Source organism: Bos grunniens, chromosome 5, assembly GCF_055505025.1.
Source record: "Bos grunniens cultivar Pamir isolate PY7600 chromosome 5, Bosgru_T2T1.0, whole genome shotgun sequence".
NCBI lineage: Eukaryota > Metazoa > Chordata > Mammalia > Artiodactyla > Bovidae > Bos > Bos grunniens.
In genome coordinates this window covers 91543462-91563628 of record NC_141169.1, presented here as the reverse complement: position 1 = coordinate 91563628, position 20167 = coordinate 91543462, and the positions used below count along the sequence as shown (strand labels likewise).

Sequence of the window (20167 nt, the reverse complement as noted above, 5' to 3'; positions counted from 1 at the left end):
AAGACCTATTGTATAACACATGGGACTGTGCTCAATGATATGTGCCAGCCTGAATGGGAGGGGAATTTGGGAGAGAATGTATACATGCATACGTATGGCTGAGTCCCTTTGCTTTTCACCTGAAACTACCACAACAGTGTTAACCGGCTATACCCAATGCAAAATGTTTTTGGTGATAAGAATATATATATATATCTTTGACAAAAAAGAAAAAATTATTCAGTGATTTGAATTGTGTAGGTGCTGGCCATTCAGGATGGGTACAAACCACAGGACAATAGGCGAGGCCTGTTGACTCCTGATGCCTTTTTTTGATCCTGTAGTTGCTGGATCCTGAGGAGGATCCGGGAGTCCTAGGGAGGTAACATGCTTCAGAATTTTAAAAGCTCTGGGTGAAACTTCGGAGTTCTGAGCAACCATGCTTCCTGCCATGTTGTTGTATTGCCTCTGTAATAATTTACTTTAAAATACTTCCTTCTAAACAGTGTAATGTACTTGTGTGTAAATTAACTCTAATCTACACTCTAGGGGAGGTTAGTTATCATTAGAGTTACCCTATTAGGAATTCACACTCCAGAGGTGGTTAGTTATCATCTGAAGTGCCCTAATCAGGAATCCATACTCCCCAGGTGGCTACTTAAGCCTTTCAAGGATCTTTATTGAAATTTATATCAGAAGATTCATTAATTAGCATAAGAGATGTTAGAAATACATTTTCATTGGTGAAATGAATGGTGTTCCTGATATATGGCTGGCCAGAAAGACTTCAGAGCCCTGTCATACTTGTGAGAATAAGGTACAAGAACACCTGATCAGAGAGTTAAGTTCTATGAAAGCAGGAATTTTTCTTGGATTTACCCCCCATAGCTCTGTATCAGTGATGAGCCCACTGCCTGACACCTAGGATACACTCATAGGTCTGATGTATGGTGAATAAGTGCTAGAAAGCCCAGCAACCTACTATGTTCTCATTGTAAATTCTGTATGATTCTGTGCTGTCTACCTCTCCCCAATGCCTTCTGTTCAGTTTTTTAAAAAATAGTGTCTTTTGTTTTCTTTATTCTTTTATTTTTTTAAATTTAATTGAAGTTGATTTATAGTGTATTATTAACAGTTTCTGATATACAGCAAAGTGATTCAGTTACGTATGTGTGTGTGTGTGTGTGTGTGTGTGTATGTATTGAATTACTCAGTTGTGTTCAGCTTTTCGACCCCGTGAACTGTAGCCTGCCAGGCTCCTCTGTCCTTGGGATTTCCAAGGCAAAAATACTGGAGTGGGTTGCCATTTCCTCCTCCAGGAGATCTTCCCGAACCAGGGATCAAACCCATGTATCCTGTATTGGCAAGTGGATTTTTTATCGTTGAGCTTCCTGGGAAGCATACACACACACATATATATTCTTTTTCAGATTCTTTTCCATTATACTTTATAACAAGATATTAAACATAATTCCCTGTGGTATATAGTAGGTCATTGTCATGTATGGATGTGAGAGTTGGACTGTGAAGAAAGCTGAGCGCTGAAAAATTGATGCTTTTCACCTGTGGTGTTGGAGAAGACTCTTGAGAGTCCCTTGGACTGCAAAGAGATCCAACCAGTCCATTGTAAAGGAAATCAGTCCTGGGTGTTCATTGGAAGAACTGATGCTAAAGCTGAAACTCCAGTACTTTGGCCACCTCATGCGAAGAGTTGACTCATTGGAAAAGACTCTGATGCTGGGAGGGATTGGGTGCAGGAGGAAAAGGGGACGACAGAGGATGAGATGGCTGGATGGCATCACCGACTTGATGAACGTGAGTTTGAGTGAACTCCAGGAGTTGGTGATGGACAGGGAGGCCTGGCGTGCTGCGATTCATGGGGTCGCAAGGAGTCAGACACGACTGAGTGACTGAACTGAACTGAACTGTTGTTTATCTACTGTATATATAGTAGTTGTTTCTGCTAATCTCAAACTCCTAATTTTTCCCTTCCCCACTTCCCCTTTGGTACCCATAAATTAATTTTTTATTTCTATGAGCCTGTTTTTATCTTATAAATAAGTTCACTTGTATCGTTTTGTTAAGATTCCACATATAAGTGATATCGTGTGATATCTGTCTGTCTTTGTCTGGCTTGCTTCACTTAGTATGATAATCTCTAGGTCCACCTACTATTCAATTCTTGGAGTGTCTCCTGGAAGACTGAGTAGAAAGTTGGCTGATTCTGCTGTTTGGACATTGCTTGACCCACCTCAGAGTGAGCCTCTCATACAAGATGCTTTAGGAATACCTTAGGACAGAGAGTGAGGATTTCCTTAATCTTAAATGGGCATGTATGACTATTTTTTTGCCCACTTGCAAATAAAAATTTATACATTTCAAAGAATTTGGACTAAGGCTTGTTTGCCTTGTAATCTACTATCTGATGTGAATGTTGGGTGGGGGAAGGGGCTTGCATAGCTTCCTCCTGATTCAATTAGTGGCCTCTATTGATGTTCACTCAAAGAGCCTGACAGTTCTTGAAGGACACAGAAAAGCTGAAGTCAATTGGTCATATATGAGGAAACTGTGGGACAGACAAACATACAATTTTTTCTACTGGTGCCGTATAAATGAAGGATCCTGTATGTTAGGGAGGCATTGGTGCTGTCCAGCCATGTAGAGAATGAATCTGAGAGACTCTTGAGATTCATCATCAAGGCATCAGAATAAGGATACTGGATGTTATTTACCAGGAAAACTGTAAAATAAGAAGAGAGTTGGCTAAAGATGTAGACTTGGGAACCAACATTTAAAGAACAGAAGAGCAAAAAGAAATGATGAAGGGTATTGGCAATCTAGATGAGTGTCAGTTCAGTTCAGTCGCTCAGTGTGTCCAACTCTTTGCAACCCCATGGACTGCAGCACTCCAGCCTCCCTGTCCATCACCAACTCCCAGAGTTCACCCAAACCCATGTCCATGGAGTCAGTGATGCCATCCAACCATCTCATCCTCTGTCATCCCCTTCTCCTCCTGCCCTCAATCTTTCCCAGCATCAGGGTCTTTTCAAATGAGTCAGCTGTTCACATCTGGTGGCCAAAGTATTGGAGTTTCAGCTTCAACATCAGTCCTTCCAATGAACATCCAGGACTGATCTCCTTTAGGTTGGACTGGTTGGATCTCCTTGCAGTCCAAGGGACTCTCAAGAGTCTTCTCCAACACCACAATTCAAAAGCATCAATTCTTCTGCACTCAGCTTTCTTTATATTCCAACTCTCACATCCATACATGACTACTGGAAAAACCATAGCCTTGACTAGATGGACCTTTGTTGACAAAATAATATCTCTGCTTTTTAATATGCTGTCTACGTTGGTCATAACTTTCCTTCCAAGGAGTAAGCGTGTTTTCATTTCATGATTGCAATCACCATCTGCAACGATTTTGGAGCCCCCAAAAATAAAGTCTGCCAGCTTTTCCACTGTTCTCCCATCTATTTGGCATGAAGCAATGGGACTGGATGCCATGATCTTAGTTTTCTGAATGTTGAGCTTTAAGCCAACTTTTTCACTCTCCTCTTTCACTTTCATCAAGAGGCTTTTTAGTTCCTCTTCACTTTCTACCATAAGGGTGGTGTCATCTGCATATCTGAGGTTATTGATATTTCTTCTGGCAGTCTTGATTCCAGCTTGTGCTTCCTCCAGCCCAGTGTTTCTCATGATGTACTCTGCATATAAGTTAAATAAGCAGGGTGACAATATACAGCCTTGATATACTCCTTTGTAGCATCAGAGAAATCAAGAGAGAAGAGGAAGATATGCCACAAAGTGCATGCACAATGCAGAATTTGATCTGAGACTTATTTTCATCATAATATGATAGCATATTTGTAAGGTCAGAACTGGTTTGACAATTAATGATTCTACTGAGAGTAGTTTATGAACATGTAGTGGGGTCAGATACCATTTTGCAGTGGTGGTTTTGTCGCTGAGTTGTGTCCAACTCTTGCGATCCCATGGACAAGGGATCCTGGCAGGCTACCATCTATAGGATTTCCCAGGCAAAAATACTGGAGTGGGTTTCCATGCCCTCCTCCAGAGTATCTTCCCAACTCAGGGATCAGACCCAGGTCTCCTGCATTGCAGGCAGATTCTTCACCAACCAACTTACCAGGGAAGCCCATTATTGTGCAGTAGGGAGATAATATATGGGAGGTGAGAGAGTCAACAAGCAAGTGCAGTTCACATTTTTGGATGTTTAGATGAAAATGGAATCAGTACTTAGTTTATAACCACAGAAGTACCTGATCATGTTTATGAACTGAAAAAAAGAAAGAAAAAAAAAGGATAGGATTGAAGACTCAGAAGAGGAAATGGAAGCTGATGGGTTAAGTTGTAAATGTTTGTTAATTTCAGTGAAGGCTAAGTTGCCATTTAAAAAAAAAGTCACCCCAGGGACTTCTCTGGTGGTCCAGTGGTTAAGAATCTGCCTGCCAATACAAGGGACATTTTTTTTTTTTTAAATAGCTACAAAGACACGGCATATTTTATTTGTAAAATCATCTCTCCATAAAAATCGTACACAGCCATCTTATCATAGGAAAATACTCAAGGGCTACATTTCCACTTGTTGAAAAGGAACGAAGATCACAAATGCCATGGGGCAACTGTGCCCATGTGCTGCAACTACTCAAGCCTGTGCATCCTACACCCTGTGCTCCACAATAAGAGAAGCCACCACAATGAGAAGCCTGCACATTGCAACTAGAGAGAGGATCCCCACTCGCTGCGACTAGAGAAAGTCCTTGCGTAGCAACGAAGACCCAGTACAGCAAGATAAAAGAAAAAAATCACCCTAAAATATAGTAGCTTAAAGAGAAGCTTGTTTCTCTGACAACATATAACAGTCTGGTAAGTCTAGGTAGGCATGAAGCTTTGCACCATGAAATCAGTCAGGGGTTCATATGCCTTTCATCTAGTTGCTTCGCCATCATCGCGTGTTGACGTTGGGTCGATGGCACAGCCTTGTTCAAGCACATGGGAAAGAAAGTCAAGGGCGCTTCAGGTGAAGGTTGTACTCATCACCTCTGCTCATATTTTCCTGGTGAGGATTTAGTCATGGAACTACCACTCACTGATAACATTTCTGTAATTCACTTAAAAATAGTGTATTTCAGTATAGTTAGTGTGATGTTATATATATCTGCCAACAATGTAAGCTTTAATTCTGTAACAGGTGAGCTAATGCTTAAAAAAACACTCAATTCAGTAGTCTTCTGCCAGCATTAGATCAGAAAGGGACACACTCCAGAGCTTGCTGATAACACATTCTTCTATGATGAATACCTCCATAAGCCTTGCTAATTGGCATATTAACTGTAAAAATGGGTTTGGTATTGGTGAAGCTGGTGATTTGTTAAATAGAATGTGAATGTTAGAGTGAAATTAAAGTTACTCAAGGTATGAGGATTATCTGTAATGGTTAGGAAACTTATCTTATGCTTTCATGAACAGTAACTTTGTTGTCTGATGCCCTTAGCAATGACTCCTAAGCCATTCTCTGTTGAGCCAGGATTTCTGATTTCATCATAATAGCTCAAGGGCATAGAATCCTGCTCCTTAATTGTTTCTGTATCTAAAGTCATTGTTCATTTGGCAAGTAACTTTTGTCCTAAAAGTACAAAGGGAGCTAGATTTTCACCCAAGGTTATAGAACTGGTTATATTCACATTTCTTTGGTAACTGCTTCTCTCCACCCCAAAGAATCCACTGCTTGGATTGACCAGATATGCTTAGGTTTATGAACTGGGTGTAAGGGAGCATAAAGGATGCTAGAGAAGCATGATCTCCACTGAGCTGCCGTGTGCCCAAAAAGTGGAAGAAAAAATCCATATATACACTTGCAGTCTTTTTTTTTTTTTTAAAGATACCTAAGACTCTGCAATAGTATAAACCTTGATTAGGATAGGGACAGATAAATAAGTGTGGATATAGATGAGTTTATAGATGGAGAGGCAGGAAATTGAAGGATTTTACTCACCAGAGCATCAAATTGCTGGAAAACAGGAAAGTATGTTTGTCTGTTTATTTTACCTACATTAATTAAGATATTGATTTGGCCAGTTTAAAAATGACAAACTAGATAAAAGATTTATTTCTCTTTTACAAGATAGTCTGAGATGTTAATCCATGGGGGTGAGTGGCATTGAAGTCATGCCGGCTGGGGCCCTGTCATCCTAGGATGTGGTCCTGGTAGGCATGGTGGAGGCTGGCTCACCCCCACCACCATGTCCGTGTTCTAACCTAAGGATGGGGCACAGGAAGAGTGAAATGTTTTTGTTGTTCAGTCGCTAAGTTGTGTTCAATCCCATGAACTACAGCACACCCGACTTCCCTGTCCTTTACCATCTCCCTGAGTTTGCTCAAACTCCTGTCCATTGAATCAGTGATACCATCCAACCATCTCATGCTCTGTTGCCCTCTTCTCCTCTTGCCCTCAGTCTTTCCCAGCATCAGGGTCTTTTCCAGTGAGTCACCTCTTGGCATCAGGTGGACAAAATATTGGAACTTCAGCTTCAGCATCATTCTTTCCAATGAATATTCAGGGTTGATATCCTTTAGGATTGACTGGTTTGATCTCGTTGAGTCTTCTCCAGCACGACAATTTGAAAGCATTAATTCTTTGACACACTACCTTTTTTGTGGTCCAACCCTCAAATCCGTATATGACTGCTGGAAAAACCATAGCTTTGACTATATAAATCTTTGTTGGCAAAGTGATGTCTCTGCTTTTTACTACACTGTGTATGTTTGTCAGAGCTTTTCTCCTAAGGAGCAAAGAGTGAAATAAGGGAGGGAAAGCAGCTTCCTTGGGAGTTCGTGATCCCTTCTGCTTACAGCTCGTTGGTCAGAACTTAGTCACATAGCCAAACCGAGTTGTCTGTGATGCTGGGAGGTTATATGCCCAGCAGACCCACATGGTGGGAGTGAGGAGGGAGGAGGCTTAGTAGGTTCTACAAAAACAAAACCAGAGTAACTCAGTCAAATTCACTTGAAAAAATAATTTACCAAGATATATAAGGACTGTAAAGTAGATAAGAGCAAGCAAGGAAATAAGGGAGAAAGGGAAGAGGAAAGAGAAAAAGAGGGTGAGTAAGAGTACTAATCTTTGGTTTGAGAAAAGGCAGACCACCTGATCTGCCTCTTGAGAAATTTGTATGCAGGTCAGGAAACAACAGTTAGAACTGGACATGGAACAACAGACTGGTTCCAAATAGGAAAAGGAGTATGTCAAGGCTGTATATTGTCACCCTGTTTATTTAACTTATATGCAGAGTACATCATGAGAAATGCTGGACTGGAAAAAACACAAGCTGGAATCAAGATTGCCTGGAGAAATATCAATAACCTCAGATATGCAGATGACACCACCCTTATGGCAGAAAGTGAAGAGGAACTCAAAAGCCTCTTGATGAAAGTGAAAGTGGAGAGTGCAAAAGTTGGCGTAAAGCTCAACATTGAGAAAACGAAGATCATGGCATCTAGTCCCATCACTTCATGGGAAATAGATGGGGAAACAGTGGAAACAGTGTCAGTCTTTATTTTTGGGGGCTCCAAAATCACTGCAGATGGTGACTGCAGCCATGAAATTAAAAGACGCTTACTCCTTGGAAGGAAAGTTATGACCAACCTAGATAGCATATTCAAAAGCAGACATTACTTTGCCAACAAAGGTTCGTCTAGTCAAGGCTATGGTTTTTCCTGTGGTCATGTATGGATGTGAGAGTTGAACTGTGAAGAAGGCTGAGCGCCGAAGAATCGATGCTTTTGAACTGTGGTGTTGGAGAAGACTCTTGAGAGTCCCTTGGACTGCAAGGAGATCCAACCAGTCCATTCTGAAGGAGATCAGCCCTGGGATTTCTTTGGAAAGAATGATGCTAAAGCTGAAACTCCAGTACTTTGGCCACCTCATGCAAAGAGTTGACTCATTGGAAAAGTCTCTGATGCTGAGAGGGATTGGGGGCAAGAGGAGAAGGGGACGACAGAGGATGTGATGGCTGGATGGCATCACTGACTCAACGGACGTGAGTCTGAGTGAACTCCGGGAGTTGGTGATGGACAGGGAGGTCTGGCGTGCTGCGATTCATGGGGTCGCAAAGAGTCGGACACGCCTGAGCGACTGATCTGATCTGATCTGAAGATTAGTAGTTGAAACAGGAAAGGAAGAGGTGGGTTGCCTTTTTTTGGTTTGTTTGTTTTTATTTTGACTTCAAACTGAGGCTGTTTACAAACTGCTGATATGCTGTTTTTTTAAAACAAGCTCAAGGCTGTCTTTTTTTTTTTTTGGCCATGCCCCTTGGCTTGTAGGGTCCCTGTTCCCTAACCAGGGATTGAATCCAAACCTGGGGTGACAGTGAAAGTGAAGAGTCCTAACCACTGGATTGCCAGGGAATTTCCAACTTTTTAAAATATATATGTTATATATGAAATATTATGTTTAGACTCTTCCCTGCCTTCTTAGAGATTTGATGGATAAAGTTCTAACTGGTATTGTTACTTGTATGTTACAATAACTAATCCATCAAGTTCAGTTTCAATAACTGAGAGACTTGAATGTTGAAAAAAGTTATTTGGAACGTTGTAAATCGATAATACTTCAACAAAAAGTTTTTAAAAAGTTACTTGGTTAGCAAGTTAGATATAAATTATATGAAAGGTCAAAACCATGGTGTTTATGTTATTTACTTTTCATACTTTTCCTATCCTTTCATTGCTAGTTTACAGGAAAAGCATTTTACTAAATTAACAATGAGAAACTATTCAAAAATAGCAGACATGTATATGATCTCCTTATGGTAGAAAATTACTACCCAAAAAGCAGTTACATCTTTAAATGGTCCTACTGACAACAGAACCTTTAAAAAACTTTTAATTGTAGGCTTTCTTGATAGCTCAGCAGGTAAAGAATCTACCTGCAATGCGGGACCTGGGTTTGATCCCTGGGTTGAGAAGAGTCCCTGGAGAAGGGAAAGGCTTCCCCCTCCAGTATTCTGGCCTGGAGAATTCCATGGGAATTCTGTGTAGTCCATGGGATCACAAAGAGTCAGACACGACTGAGTGACTTTTAGTCACTTTCCATCTGCAACATAGGAGATACAGGTTTGATCCCTGTTACGGGAAGATTCCATATGCCTGGGAGCAACTAAGCCCATGCGCCACGACTATTGAGCCTGTACCTGTAGAGCCGATGTGCTGCGAGAGGAGAAGCCATGCAATGAGAAACTCGAGCACTGCAAATGGAAAAAAGCCTGTGCAGCAAGAATGCGCAGCACAACCATAGGTAAATAAATAAAATCTTTTTTTTTTTTTTTAAAAACACCCTATAATCCTCAAGAAGATGATGATAATGATAGTAACTAACATGTACTCTTGGAGAAGGAAATGGCAACCCACTCCAGTATTCTTGCCTAGAGAATCCCAGGGACAGAGGAGCCTAGTGGGCTGCCGTCTATGGGGTCTCACAGAGTCGGACACGACTGAAGCGACTCAGCAGCAGCAGCAACGTACTCTTTTGAGCCCCTCATGGATACTCAATGTTTGATCTTCACAACAACCCTCAAGGAAGTACTCTCATAAACCTCCTTTTACAGGTCAGAAAACAAGTAAGTTGCCCAAGGTCACAAGTAATAACTGGAAGAAATACAATTTGAACCCAGGCAATTTGGTCGCAAAGCTCATGCTTTTAGCACCACGCCACACAGCTTTTCCAGTTTCATGAGATAAGGGATGCTACAAAGCTTTAGAAACTAGAAAGTGCTACAGTAAATGTAAGATACTTTTATGAAAGGAAAAACTATAATCATTATTTGGTTGTATTTTGGTGGATGACAATCTACAAATTGGAGAAGCTTTCATCAGATTTTGAGTTATTTTCAGCTTTAGTGTGTTAGTCGTTCACTTGTGTCTGATGTAGCCTGTCAGGCTCCTCTTTGCATGGGATTCTCCAGGCAAGAATACTGGAATGGGTAGCCATTCCCTTTTCCAGGGGATCTTTCTGACCCAGCGATGAAGCCCGCATCTCCTGCATTGGCAGGCAGATTCTTTACGTCTGAGCCACCAGGGAAGATCTAATCATTCCATCTTCCAATAAGATATTGTCTCTTTTCACATATATTTTCTTTAGATGTCAAGTCAATCAGAGAGTGATGTCATTACATTGTTACTGATTCTGCTCACCATGACATTGTTAACAAGAATGAGGAACCTTGAATAAAGACGCACAACCTGCTCTGGCTGCGTATTTTAGACAATTTTTCAGAAATATATCATGTGTGATGTTGTAGGAATCTCAGCCTGACTCTAAGCTGGGTGTGCTGCTGAGGTTCAAGCTTGTCTGGGCATGTCTGGGAACTGCTTAGGTAGGGCTGAAAGAAGCTGCTGACCTGGGGGCTGAGACTGCTTCCTGGAACAGGACTCATGTTCATGGAAGAGAATTAGACAGAGAAGCCCTAGAAGAAAGACTTAGTCATTGGATGGGGAGTAATCAATACAGCTAGGAGTAGCTGTTACTCAACTCTGTCACCAATCTAGGTTCATGAAAGCATGTCTGGGTTCCTAAGAGAGACAGATCTCTGAGTAAAAACATAAAGAACTGTTTCATTGAAAACCGTGTGGGCCAAGCAGTCTGCTCCAGGGTTCCCCTAAAAGAGGTCAACACAGTGATCTCCATTTCTTCAGGCTACACCGTGGCTTTGGCTGTTTTGCTTGTATTACAGGTCCAGGTAGTAAAACCGTTTACCTCAGACTGGGACTTGAACCCATGTGGCTGGGACTCAAACCCAGCCAAGACTCACGGTCTTCCAACTGAGATCATAGACCTGGCTTTAGGACCTAATGAAGCTCAGGTTCTTGATATCTCATCGCAGAAAGAATTCAGTGAGAGACAAAGTGTTGGGTAAGAACTGGATTTATTCAGAGAGAAGCACACTCTGCAGATAGAGTATGGGCCATCTCAGAGGGTGAGTGTGGTGTGGGGAAGTGGTTAGTTTTTGCGGACTGGGTGAATTTCATAGGCTAATAAATAGGAGGATTATTTGAACTATTTGGGGAAAAAGGGTGGAGATTTCCAGAAATTGGAACACTGCCCACTTTTTGGTTTTTTGACAGTGCCTTGGAACTGCCTTGGCACCTCTTGGTATGTCATTTAGCTTGCTGATTAAAGATCAAGGTCTAATCCAAGTTGACTTGTCTGCCATCTTGGACCCATTTGGTTCTAATCAGTTTATGTTGTGCCCTCGGGCTATGTCATTCTTTCCAAAGTTGTGCCCTGCTCCCTTCCCTCTTGTTTCAATAGGAATCTGCAGTTCCTGAAGGAGCAGAACTGGGGAGGGAGCCGTTGGGTGAGCAGGGTGTGAGCAAAGGAGAGATTCCCCCTTCCCAGGGGCTCCCAGAAAACTGGAGGTGAGCTGCCTATGTTAGTAGGCTTGGTAGGTGGAAGTGCCAGTGAAATTCAAGTTATCATTGTTAATTTGACCTCATTAGTACTGTGGCTGATGAGTTTGAATACTATCCCTAATAAAATAGCTCTTATGCAATGGTGGGAGAAGGCAATGGCATCCCACTCCAGTACTCTTGCCTGGAAAATCCCATGGACAGAGGAGCCTGGTAGGCTGCAGTCCATGGGGTCGCTAGGAGTCGGACACGACTGAGCAACTTCACTTTCACTTTTCACTTTAATGCATTGGAGAAGGAAATGGCAACCCACTCCAGTGTTCTTGCCTTGAGAATCCCAGGGACAGGGGAGCCTGGTGGGCTGCCGTCTCTGGGATCGCGCAGAGTGGGACACGACTGAAGCGACTCAGCAGCAGTATGCAATGGTGTGTTATTGGGTAACATAATTACAGGTAGAATCACAGTCTCTAGGCAGGAAGGTGGGAAATACACAGCAGTGATTCTCAGTCTATGAAGGACAGTGTTTTACTTCCAGGGGACTGATACTTTTGGAACATTACCATATTAAGAAGATAAAAAATAAACTGGCGACATAATAAAAAATAAAAGCCTCTTTTTGATGATTAGGTTTGCAGATATAAAGTTACTCTGCCAAGTTGTTATAGAAGTTCCCTGGGACTTCGCTGGTGGTTCAGTGGCTAAGACTCGGCACTCCTGATGTTCAATCCCTGGTGAGGGAACTAGATCCCATATGCTACAACTAAAGATCCCATGTGTCCCAGCTAAGACCCGATGCAGCCAAATAAATAAATAAATAAATAAATATTTAGAAAAAGTTTCCTGAAGCTAATTTCCTGTAGCTAGCTGCTGGCTGGTAAGGACCAGGGAGTGGATGGGCACTGGTCTACAGACCATGGTGCTTTCGTTTCATCCAGCTTCTACCTGAAGCCACCCGAAAAAATTCTATCACCCAGAGGACTGCCTCTGGCCAAACACTTCATGAATGCCTCAGTGACATTGTGACCTTGTTCTAAGGAGATGCTTGCAGAGTAATTAATCTGCAATTAAACCAAAAGAAAGAAAGAAACAGAGACAGAGGGACCCAGGCTGCACAAATGTGGCAAAATGTTAGTGATTGATGAATGCTGGCAGGTTTATGGGCTTCCCTGGTGGCTCAGATGGTAAAGAATCTGCCTGCAATGCAGGAGACCCAGGTTTGATCCCTGGGTCAGGAAGATCCCCTGGAGAAGGGGATAGCTACCCACTCCAGTATTTTTGCCTGGAGAATCCCATGGACAGAGGAGCCTGGTGGGCTAAGAGCTGGACACGACTGAGCAAGTAACACACACACACACACACACACACACACAGAGGCAAGCAGGTGTACAAGTGTTTATTATTATCCAGTTCTTTAAATTTTTCAAGAAATTTGCAATTAAAAAAAAAAAAAACCACTCCAGTGATGGGAAACAGAGTTGTTTTCTTTTTTCCAGAAAGCCAGTTCTAAGATAGTTTTTGTCTTCAAGTATAAATACTGCAGTCCAAGCATTCGTTTGTGGGTTTGATACCTGCCATTTCCACTTATCTAATTGCCATGCACCTTTCCATCCTTTCCTGTTTTTCTCCATATCACCTGTGACATTAGATAACCTTATAACATAACTTTAATCATATCACACCTTTAAAAATTTTTCTGAATACAAACATATATATATATACACACACACACACACTGTCATCTTTCAAAGTAAACCTTTTTACTCAAGGTTTTCTGTGATCTCATCTTGAAGTCTTTCTCACTTGTGTAGCTTCATTTTTTCATGCTTAACAGTCACAAATCAAATTTGTATGCTTTTCCAATGTCTCAGTCCTAGAATTCGCCCTCACACAGATTTCTAGTCTATTCAACCTTCAAGATCTGGCTCCATGGTAAATGTAGTGTATGTTACGTACACAGCTGTTCAAATCCTATATTCTTCATGATGTTTTCCTTCAGTAAGTCGGCCAAACACAGCCAGAATCTCTAGGGCTTAATACAGTGCTTGGCACATACACTTAATACACGCTTTTCAGTTAAACTGTGTTAGTTTTTAACTGACAACACAGGAGGATGAAAATACTTTCCCAGTCTATCTCAAAGATTGGCTTTGAGGTTGAAATGTTTGTGGTTAGCATTTTGCCTTGTATGAGTGTTGTGAAGGTATCTGTGAGCCATAATGCCCTATGCTATTATTTATTATTTTTATTTTTGCTTTCTTTTGAAGCAACATATGGAACAAAGCTGTCCAAAGGCCTAAGGCTGTAGACATAATGCTGGGGTATTCATGATGTATGATGACTTTCTAAGATGTGTTTGAGCGCAGAGCCTGTTTTAAGGCAATCAGTTCTCTGATTTTCCCTTCTCTTACACCTAGAATTGATCTGCCTGAAAATGTGCCTCGGGGTCAGGTGTAAGGTGGGCTCCTTTCCAGCTTCCCTTATCCCAAGTGACCCTTTGCTACTGTACAAAAGAAAGGCATAACTCTGCCTCACCCATCTTCCTAACCTACCTAGCAGGGTATGCAAAATCCCAAAAGGAACAATTAAGGGTGAATGAGAATGAGTAACACATCTTTTTACAAGTCAGGTGGTTTTCAATTACTTGCTTTCAACAAAGTTGAAAGAGAACCTAGTCAGAGTTGTCAACTGATAGATCATTAAAAGTATTTTTTCCTTAAAGAATCGAATTGCATTGCTCTGACAAAACTCCATTCTTTCTCATGTACTTATTTATGTGAACAAGTTTTTTTCAGTGGTTACATCCATGGAATTAAAAGATTGTAACTGAATGGAAGTGGTCAAACAGGAGATGGCAAGAGTAAACGTTGACATTCTAGGAATCAGAGAACTAAAATGGACTGGAATGGGTGAATTTAACTCAGATGACCATTATATCTACTCCTGCGGGCAGGAATCCCTTAGAAGAAATGGAGTAGCCATCATGGCCAACAAAAGAGTCTGAAATGCAGTACTTGGATGCAATCTCAAAAACGACAGAATGATCTCTGTTCGTTTCCAAGGCAAACCATTCAATATCACAGTAATCCAAGTCTATGCCGCAACCAGTAACGCTGAAGAAGCTGAAGTTGAACAGTTCTATGAAGACCTACAAGACCTTTTAGAACTAACACCCCAAAAAAGATGTCTTTTTCATTATAGGGGACTGGAATGCAAAAGTAGGAAGTCAAGAAACACCTGGAGTAACAGGCAAATTTGGCCTTGGAATACGGAATGAAGCAGGGCAAAGGCTAATAGAGTTTTGCCAAGAGAATGCACTGGTCATAGTAAACACCCTCTTCCAACAACAAAGAGAAGACTCTACACATGGACATCACCAAATGGTCAACACTGAAATCAGACTGATTATATTCTTTGTAGCCAAAGATTGAGAAGCTCTATACAGTCAGCAAAAACAAGACCGGGAGCTGACTGTGGCTCAGATCATGAACTCCTTATTGCCAAATTCAGACTTAAATTGAAGAAAGTAGGGAAAACCACTAGACCATTCAGGTATGACCTAAATCAAATCCCTTATGATTATACAGTGGAAGTGAGATATAGATTTAAGGGACTAGATCTGATAGAGTGCCTGATGAACTATGGGATGAGGTTTGTGACATTGTACAGGAGACAGGGATCAAGACCATCCCCATGGAAAAGAAATGCAAAAAAGCAAAATGGCTGTCCAGGGAGGCCTTACAAATAGCTGTGAAAAGAAGAGAAGCAAAAAGCAAAGGAGAAAAGGAAAGATATAAGCATCTGAATGCAGAGTTCCAAAGAATAGCAAGGAGAGATAAGAAAGCCTTCCTCAGAAATCAATTCAAAGAAACAGAGGAAAACAACAGAATGGGAAAGACTAGAGATCTCTTCAAGAAAATTATAGATACCAAGAGAACATTTCATGCAAAGATGGGCTCGATAAAGGACAGAAATGGTATGGACCTAACAGAAGCAGAAGATATTAAGAAGAGGTGGCAAGAATACACAGAAGAACTGTACAGAAAAGATTTTCACGACCAAGATAATCACGATGGTATGATCACTCACCTAGAGCCAGACATCCTGGAATGTGAAGTCAAGTGGGCCTTGGAGGGCATCACTATGAACAAAGCTAGTGGAGGTGATGGAATTCCAGTTGAGCTATTTCAAATCCTGAAAGAAGATGCTGTGAAAGTGCTGCACTCAATATGCCAGCAAATTTGGAAAACTCATCAGTGGCCACAGGACTGGAAAAGGTCAGTTTTCATTCCGATCTCAAAGAAAGGCAATGCCAAAGAATGCTCAAACTACCTCACAATTGCACTCATCTCACACGCTAGTAAAGTAATGCTCAAAATTCTTCAAGCTAGGCTTCAGCAATACTTGAACCGTGAACTTCCAGATGTTCAAGCTGGTTTTAGAAAAGTCAGAGGAACCAGAGATCAAATTGCCAACATCCACTGGATCACGGAAAAAAGCAATAGGGTTCCAGAAAAGCATCTCTTTCTGCTTTATTGACTATGCCAAAGCCTTTAACTGTGTGGATCACAATAAACTGTGGAAAATTCTGAAAGCGATGGGAATACCAGACCACCTGACTGCCCTCTTGAGAAACCTATATGCAGGTCAGGAAGCAACAGTTAGAACTGGACATGGAACAACAGACTGGTTCCAGATAGGAAAAGGAGTACGTCAAGGCTGTATATTGTCACCCTGCTTATTTAACTTATATGCAGAGTACATCATGAGAAATGCTGGGCTGGAAGAGGCACAAGCTGGAATCAAGATTGCCGGGAGATATATCAATAACCTCAGATATGCAGATGATACCACCCTTATGGCAGAAAGTGAAGACGAACTAAAAAGCCTCTTGATGAAAGTGAAAGTGGAAAAAACAACAACAACAAAAAGAAAGTGAAAGTGGAGAGTGAAAAAGTTGGCTTAAAGCTCAACATTCAGAAAAGGAAGATCATGGCATCTGGTCCCATCACTTCATGGGAAATAGATGGGGAAACAGTGGAAACAGTGGCAGACTTTATTTTTCTGGGCTCCAAAATCACTGCAGATGGTGACTGCAGCCATGAAATTAAAAGACGCTTACTCCTTGGAAGGAAAGTTATGACCAACCTAGATAGCATATTGAAAAGCGGAGACATTACTTTGCCAACAAAGGTCCATCTAGTCAAGGCTATGGTTTTTCCAATGGTCATGTATGGATGTGAGAGTTGGACTGTGAAGAAAGCTGAGCGCCAAAGAATTGATGCTTTTCAACTGTGGTGTTGGAGAAGACTCTTGAGAGTCCCTTGGACTGCAAGGAGATCCAACCAGTCCATTCTAAAGGAGATCAGCCTTGGGTGTTCTTTGGAAGGACTCATGCTTAAGCTGAAACTCCAGTGCTTTGGCCACCTCAAGCGAAGAGTTGACTCATTGGAAAAGACTCTGATGCTGGGAGGGATTGGGGGCAGGAGGAAAAGGGGACAACAGAGGATGAGATGGCTGGATGGCATCACCGACTAGATGGACATGAGTTTGAGTGAACTCCAGGAGTTGGTGATGGACTGGGAGGCCTGGCCTGCTGCGAATCATGGGGTCGCAAAGAGTCGGACATGACTGAGCGACTGGACTGAACTGAACTGAATGGAAGCATCTCATTTTCATTCTAGAAATACTCGTCCACTGATAATAATCTAGCTTTAAAAAAAATATTCAATTCCATCTCTGCAAGATGCATTGGCAACTTTTGGGTTTAATATCTATTTGTAAATATTTGAAATATATTTGTTTTGATCAGTTGAAATAAGTGTTAACAGTGTTATGATCTCAGGAGATTTAGAAAGAACCTTGAATTTCAATTTCGATACACATTTTTTGTGTATATAGATGTATACAGGAAATATATAAGATGAACAATAAAACAGTTCAAATATAAAATATTAGGATAAAATTCTGGAGATGTAAAATGTAAATGAACTCCAGAGAATAAAGGATGGAAATTGCCGAAGTATAAACGAGACTGTATTTAAAAGATATTGGTGGGTATTAAATCCGTATGGAATTCAGGATTCATTGGTTGACTACATTTTAAAAAGTGTGACAGTCGTAAAATATGAGGCTGGAAAAAAATGTGGATGTCACTTTAAACATGTGGATGTAGGAAGATGTACAAAATCGTTTCAGAGGGCTCAGGAGCTAAAAAGTTTGAAGATGTTGCACAGAGATGTTTGCTCTCAGACTGTGATTTAACCACTCCTCGGGGGTATTCGAACGTAGGTTAGATAAAAACCTGTGGCTCTGCGTCGCGCGTATGGATTCAGTACCTAGCACTGTATTATTTATTTTTACTCATTTTCCTTGCCTCTCCTCTTAGACTGTCAGCTCTCAGGAGCCTAGGGACTTGTTCGATTCTTGGCTCAGCGCCCGTGCGCCGGGGACGCTCCCCAAACACTCCCGGAATGAATGACTCGATCGTGAGCCCTCGGGGCGGGGGCTGTTAGAATCCACGGCCGGCGCCCAGCTTTTCGTTCCGCGTGTTCCGCCCGCCGCGCGGCCGGGGAAGGCGTGGGCAGCCCCCGCGGAAACTCTGAGTCCCGGCGGGTCCGGGCGGGGGCCCAGAGGGGGCGCGGCCGGGGGCGCGGGCGCGGAGCCCGAAGCCGAGGGGAGGCGCCACCGCGTGCCGCCGCGCAGGCGCGCAGCCGTCTCCGCGTGAGTGAGCGCAGTGGCGCGCCTGTCCCCGCGCGGGTTCCGTAGCGCGTGTGCAGGCTGACGCAGCTCGCGGGCCCTCCTCCCGCTCTGCCGCGGCGTCGGCCGAGTTTGGGGCGTTTGGGAGGGGGGCGAGGGAGCGAGAGTCGAGAGAGGGAGGCGGCGGCGGCGGCGGGGAGGCGGAGGAGCCAGAGGAGGAGGAGGAGGAGCAGGCGCCGCCATGGCCGCCGCTCTCACCGACATGGCCGACCTGGAGGAGCTCTCCCGCCTGAGCCCTCTGCCCCCTGGCAGCCCCGGGCCGGCGGCGCGGGGCCGGGCTGAGCCCCCCGAGGAGGAGGAGGACGAGGACGAGGAGGAGGAGGCGGAGGCCGAGGCGGTGGCGGCGCTGCTGCTGAACGGCGGTGGGGGCGGCGGCGGAGTGGGGGGCGGCGAGGCGGAGACGATGTCGGAGCCGAGCCCCGAGAGCGCCAGCCAGGCCGGGGAGGACGACGACGAGGAGGAGGACGACGACGAGGAGGAGGAGGACGAGAGCAGCAGTGGCGGGGGCGAGGAGGAAAGCAGCGCCGAGAGCCTGGTGGGCAGCAGCAGCGGCGGGAGCAGCAGCGACGAGACGCGCTCGCTGAGCCCCGGCGCCGCCAGCAGCAGCAGCGGGGATGGGGACGGCAAGGAGGGCCTGGAGGAGCCCAAGGGACCGCGGGGCAGCCAGGGCGGCGGCGGGGGCGGCAGCAGTAGCAGCAGCGTCGTCTCCAGCGGCGGCGACGAGGGCTACGGGACCGGGGGAGGCGGAAGCAGCGCGACCTCCGGGGGCCGGCGAGGCAGCTTGGAGATGTCGTCGGATGGGGAACCCCTGAGCCGCATGGACTCGGAGGACAGGTCAGTACCCCGAAGCGTTCCTCCGCTTCCCTTCCTCCTCTGGCGCTCCTGGGCCCCTCCGAGGGGGACTTTTCTGCTGAGAGTCCCCCTGTTCCCCGAATCCTCGGCCCCTCCCCCCCACCCCCCCGGCTCTCAACTCGGAAACCTCTCCCTGCCGCCGCGCCCCTCTCGCTGCGGATAGCGGCTTCCAACTCTTCAAAACCCTTTTCCCCCCAACTCTCCTTTCCCCGCCCTCTTTCCCCCTCGGCTCTGCACTCCGTTCGGACCGAAGGACGGCTCCAACTCGGAAACCATCCCAAAAGTAGGCCCAGAACCTCCGGCGGAGCTGAAGAGGGCCTTGATGTACACACCTCGGTACACAAGGTTAGCTTCCCCGGGCGGTGTTGGCGAAGACTTGTCACAACTGTAACTGACAAGTGTTTTCCAACATGGCTGGTCTCGCCTGGATGTAAGAGAACTTCCTTGTTCAGGGAGGGGGACCCCAACCATCACTTTTCTTTTACTTAGGGAAAAAAAGACTATTCTTTTCTATTTGACTAGCGCTTCCAGAATTCCTCATATCTTCCTTAACCTGGTCTCCAAAATGATTTTAATAACCTCTCTTTATTTGGTTGGTGGTCAAACTGGGGAGAAAGTTCTCAAACTGTACACATCGTTTTGTAAGAGAATAATGAGTTCGTGTCGTTTAAGGTAACTTTACCGAGCCGAAGAGAGTTGCAGTAGTAACAAAATGCAGTCTTAAGGTACAACATGTTAGTATGCGTTTTAAAATCTGTGTACACTAATGATTCAACATGAGTCGTGATTTTAGGTGATAATATTTAGAGTCATGTTTTGGCGAGATTTCTGAAGGGATTAGTAGTTTTCTAAAGCTTTTTAGAAAGAATGTGGAGACTGACAAAAATGCGCTTCATTTTTTGGGGGTTTTAAGATACTCATTGTTATGGTGTGTTTCAGATGTTATTGTCATTACTTTTCATCTCCGGAAGATTTCATATTTTAACTAATTGGTTAATGTATTTTATTTTGATTGAACAGAACCACGTCATGCGTATTGTACTGCATCTAAAGTATATTAGCAGTTATTTTGACCGTCTGCTAATGTTTGGATGAGCAGTAGAATTTTAACAATCGATATTGGCTTGGATTTGAAAGTTTAAGTATTCTA

General features: G+C 43.6%; 1 protein-coding gene across 3 annotated transcripts in view; it reads left to right on the top strand.

The window, feature by feature from the left end:
• Positions 1-20167, top strand: part of AEBP2 (AE binding protein 2) — a 124157-nt gene that overhangs the window by 44179 nt on the left and 59811 nt on the right. Inside the window, exon 1 of one of the 3 annotated variants that reach the window (XM_086401873.1) lies at positions 18127-18999. The exons of 1 other annotated variant lie outside the window; for it this stretch is intronic. In XM_086401873.1, coding sequence (XP_086257999.1) covers positions 18347-18999 — 653 coding nt within the window. In that variant the 5' untranslated portion in view covers positions 18127-18346. Of the gene's footprint in view, positions 1-18126; positions 19000-19159; positions 19363-20167 lie in introns of those variants that run through there. One more of the 3 variants, XM_086401874.1, reaches the window with a different exon arrangement.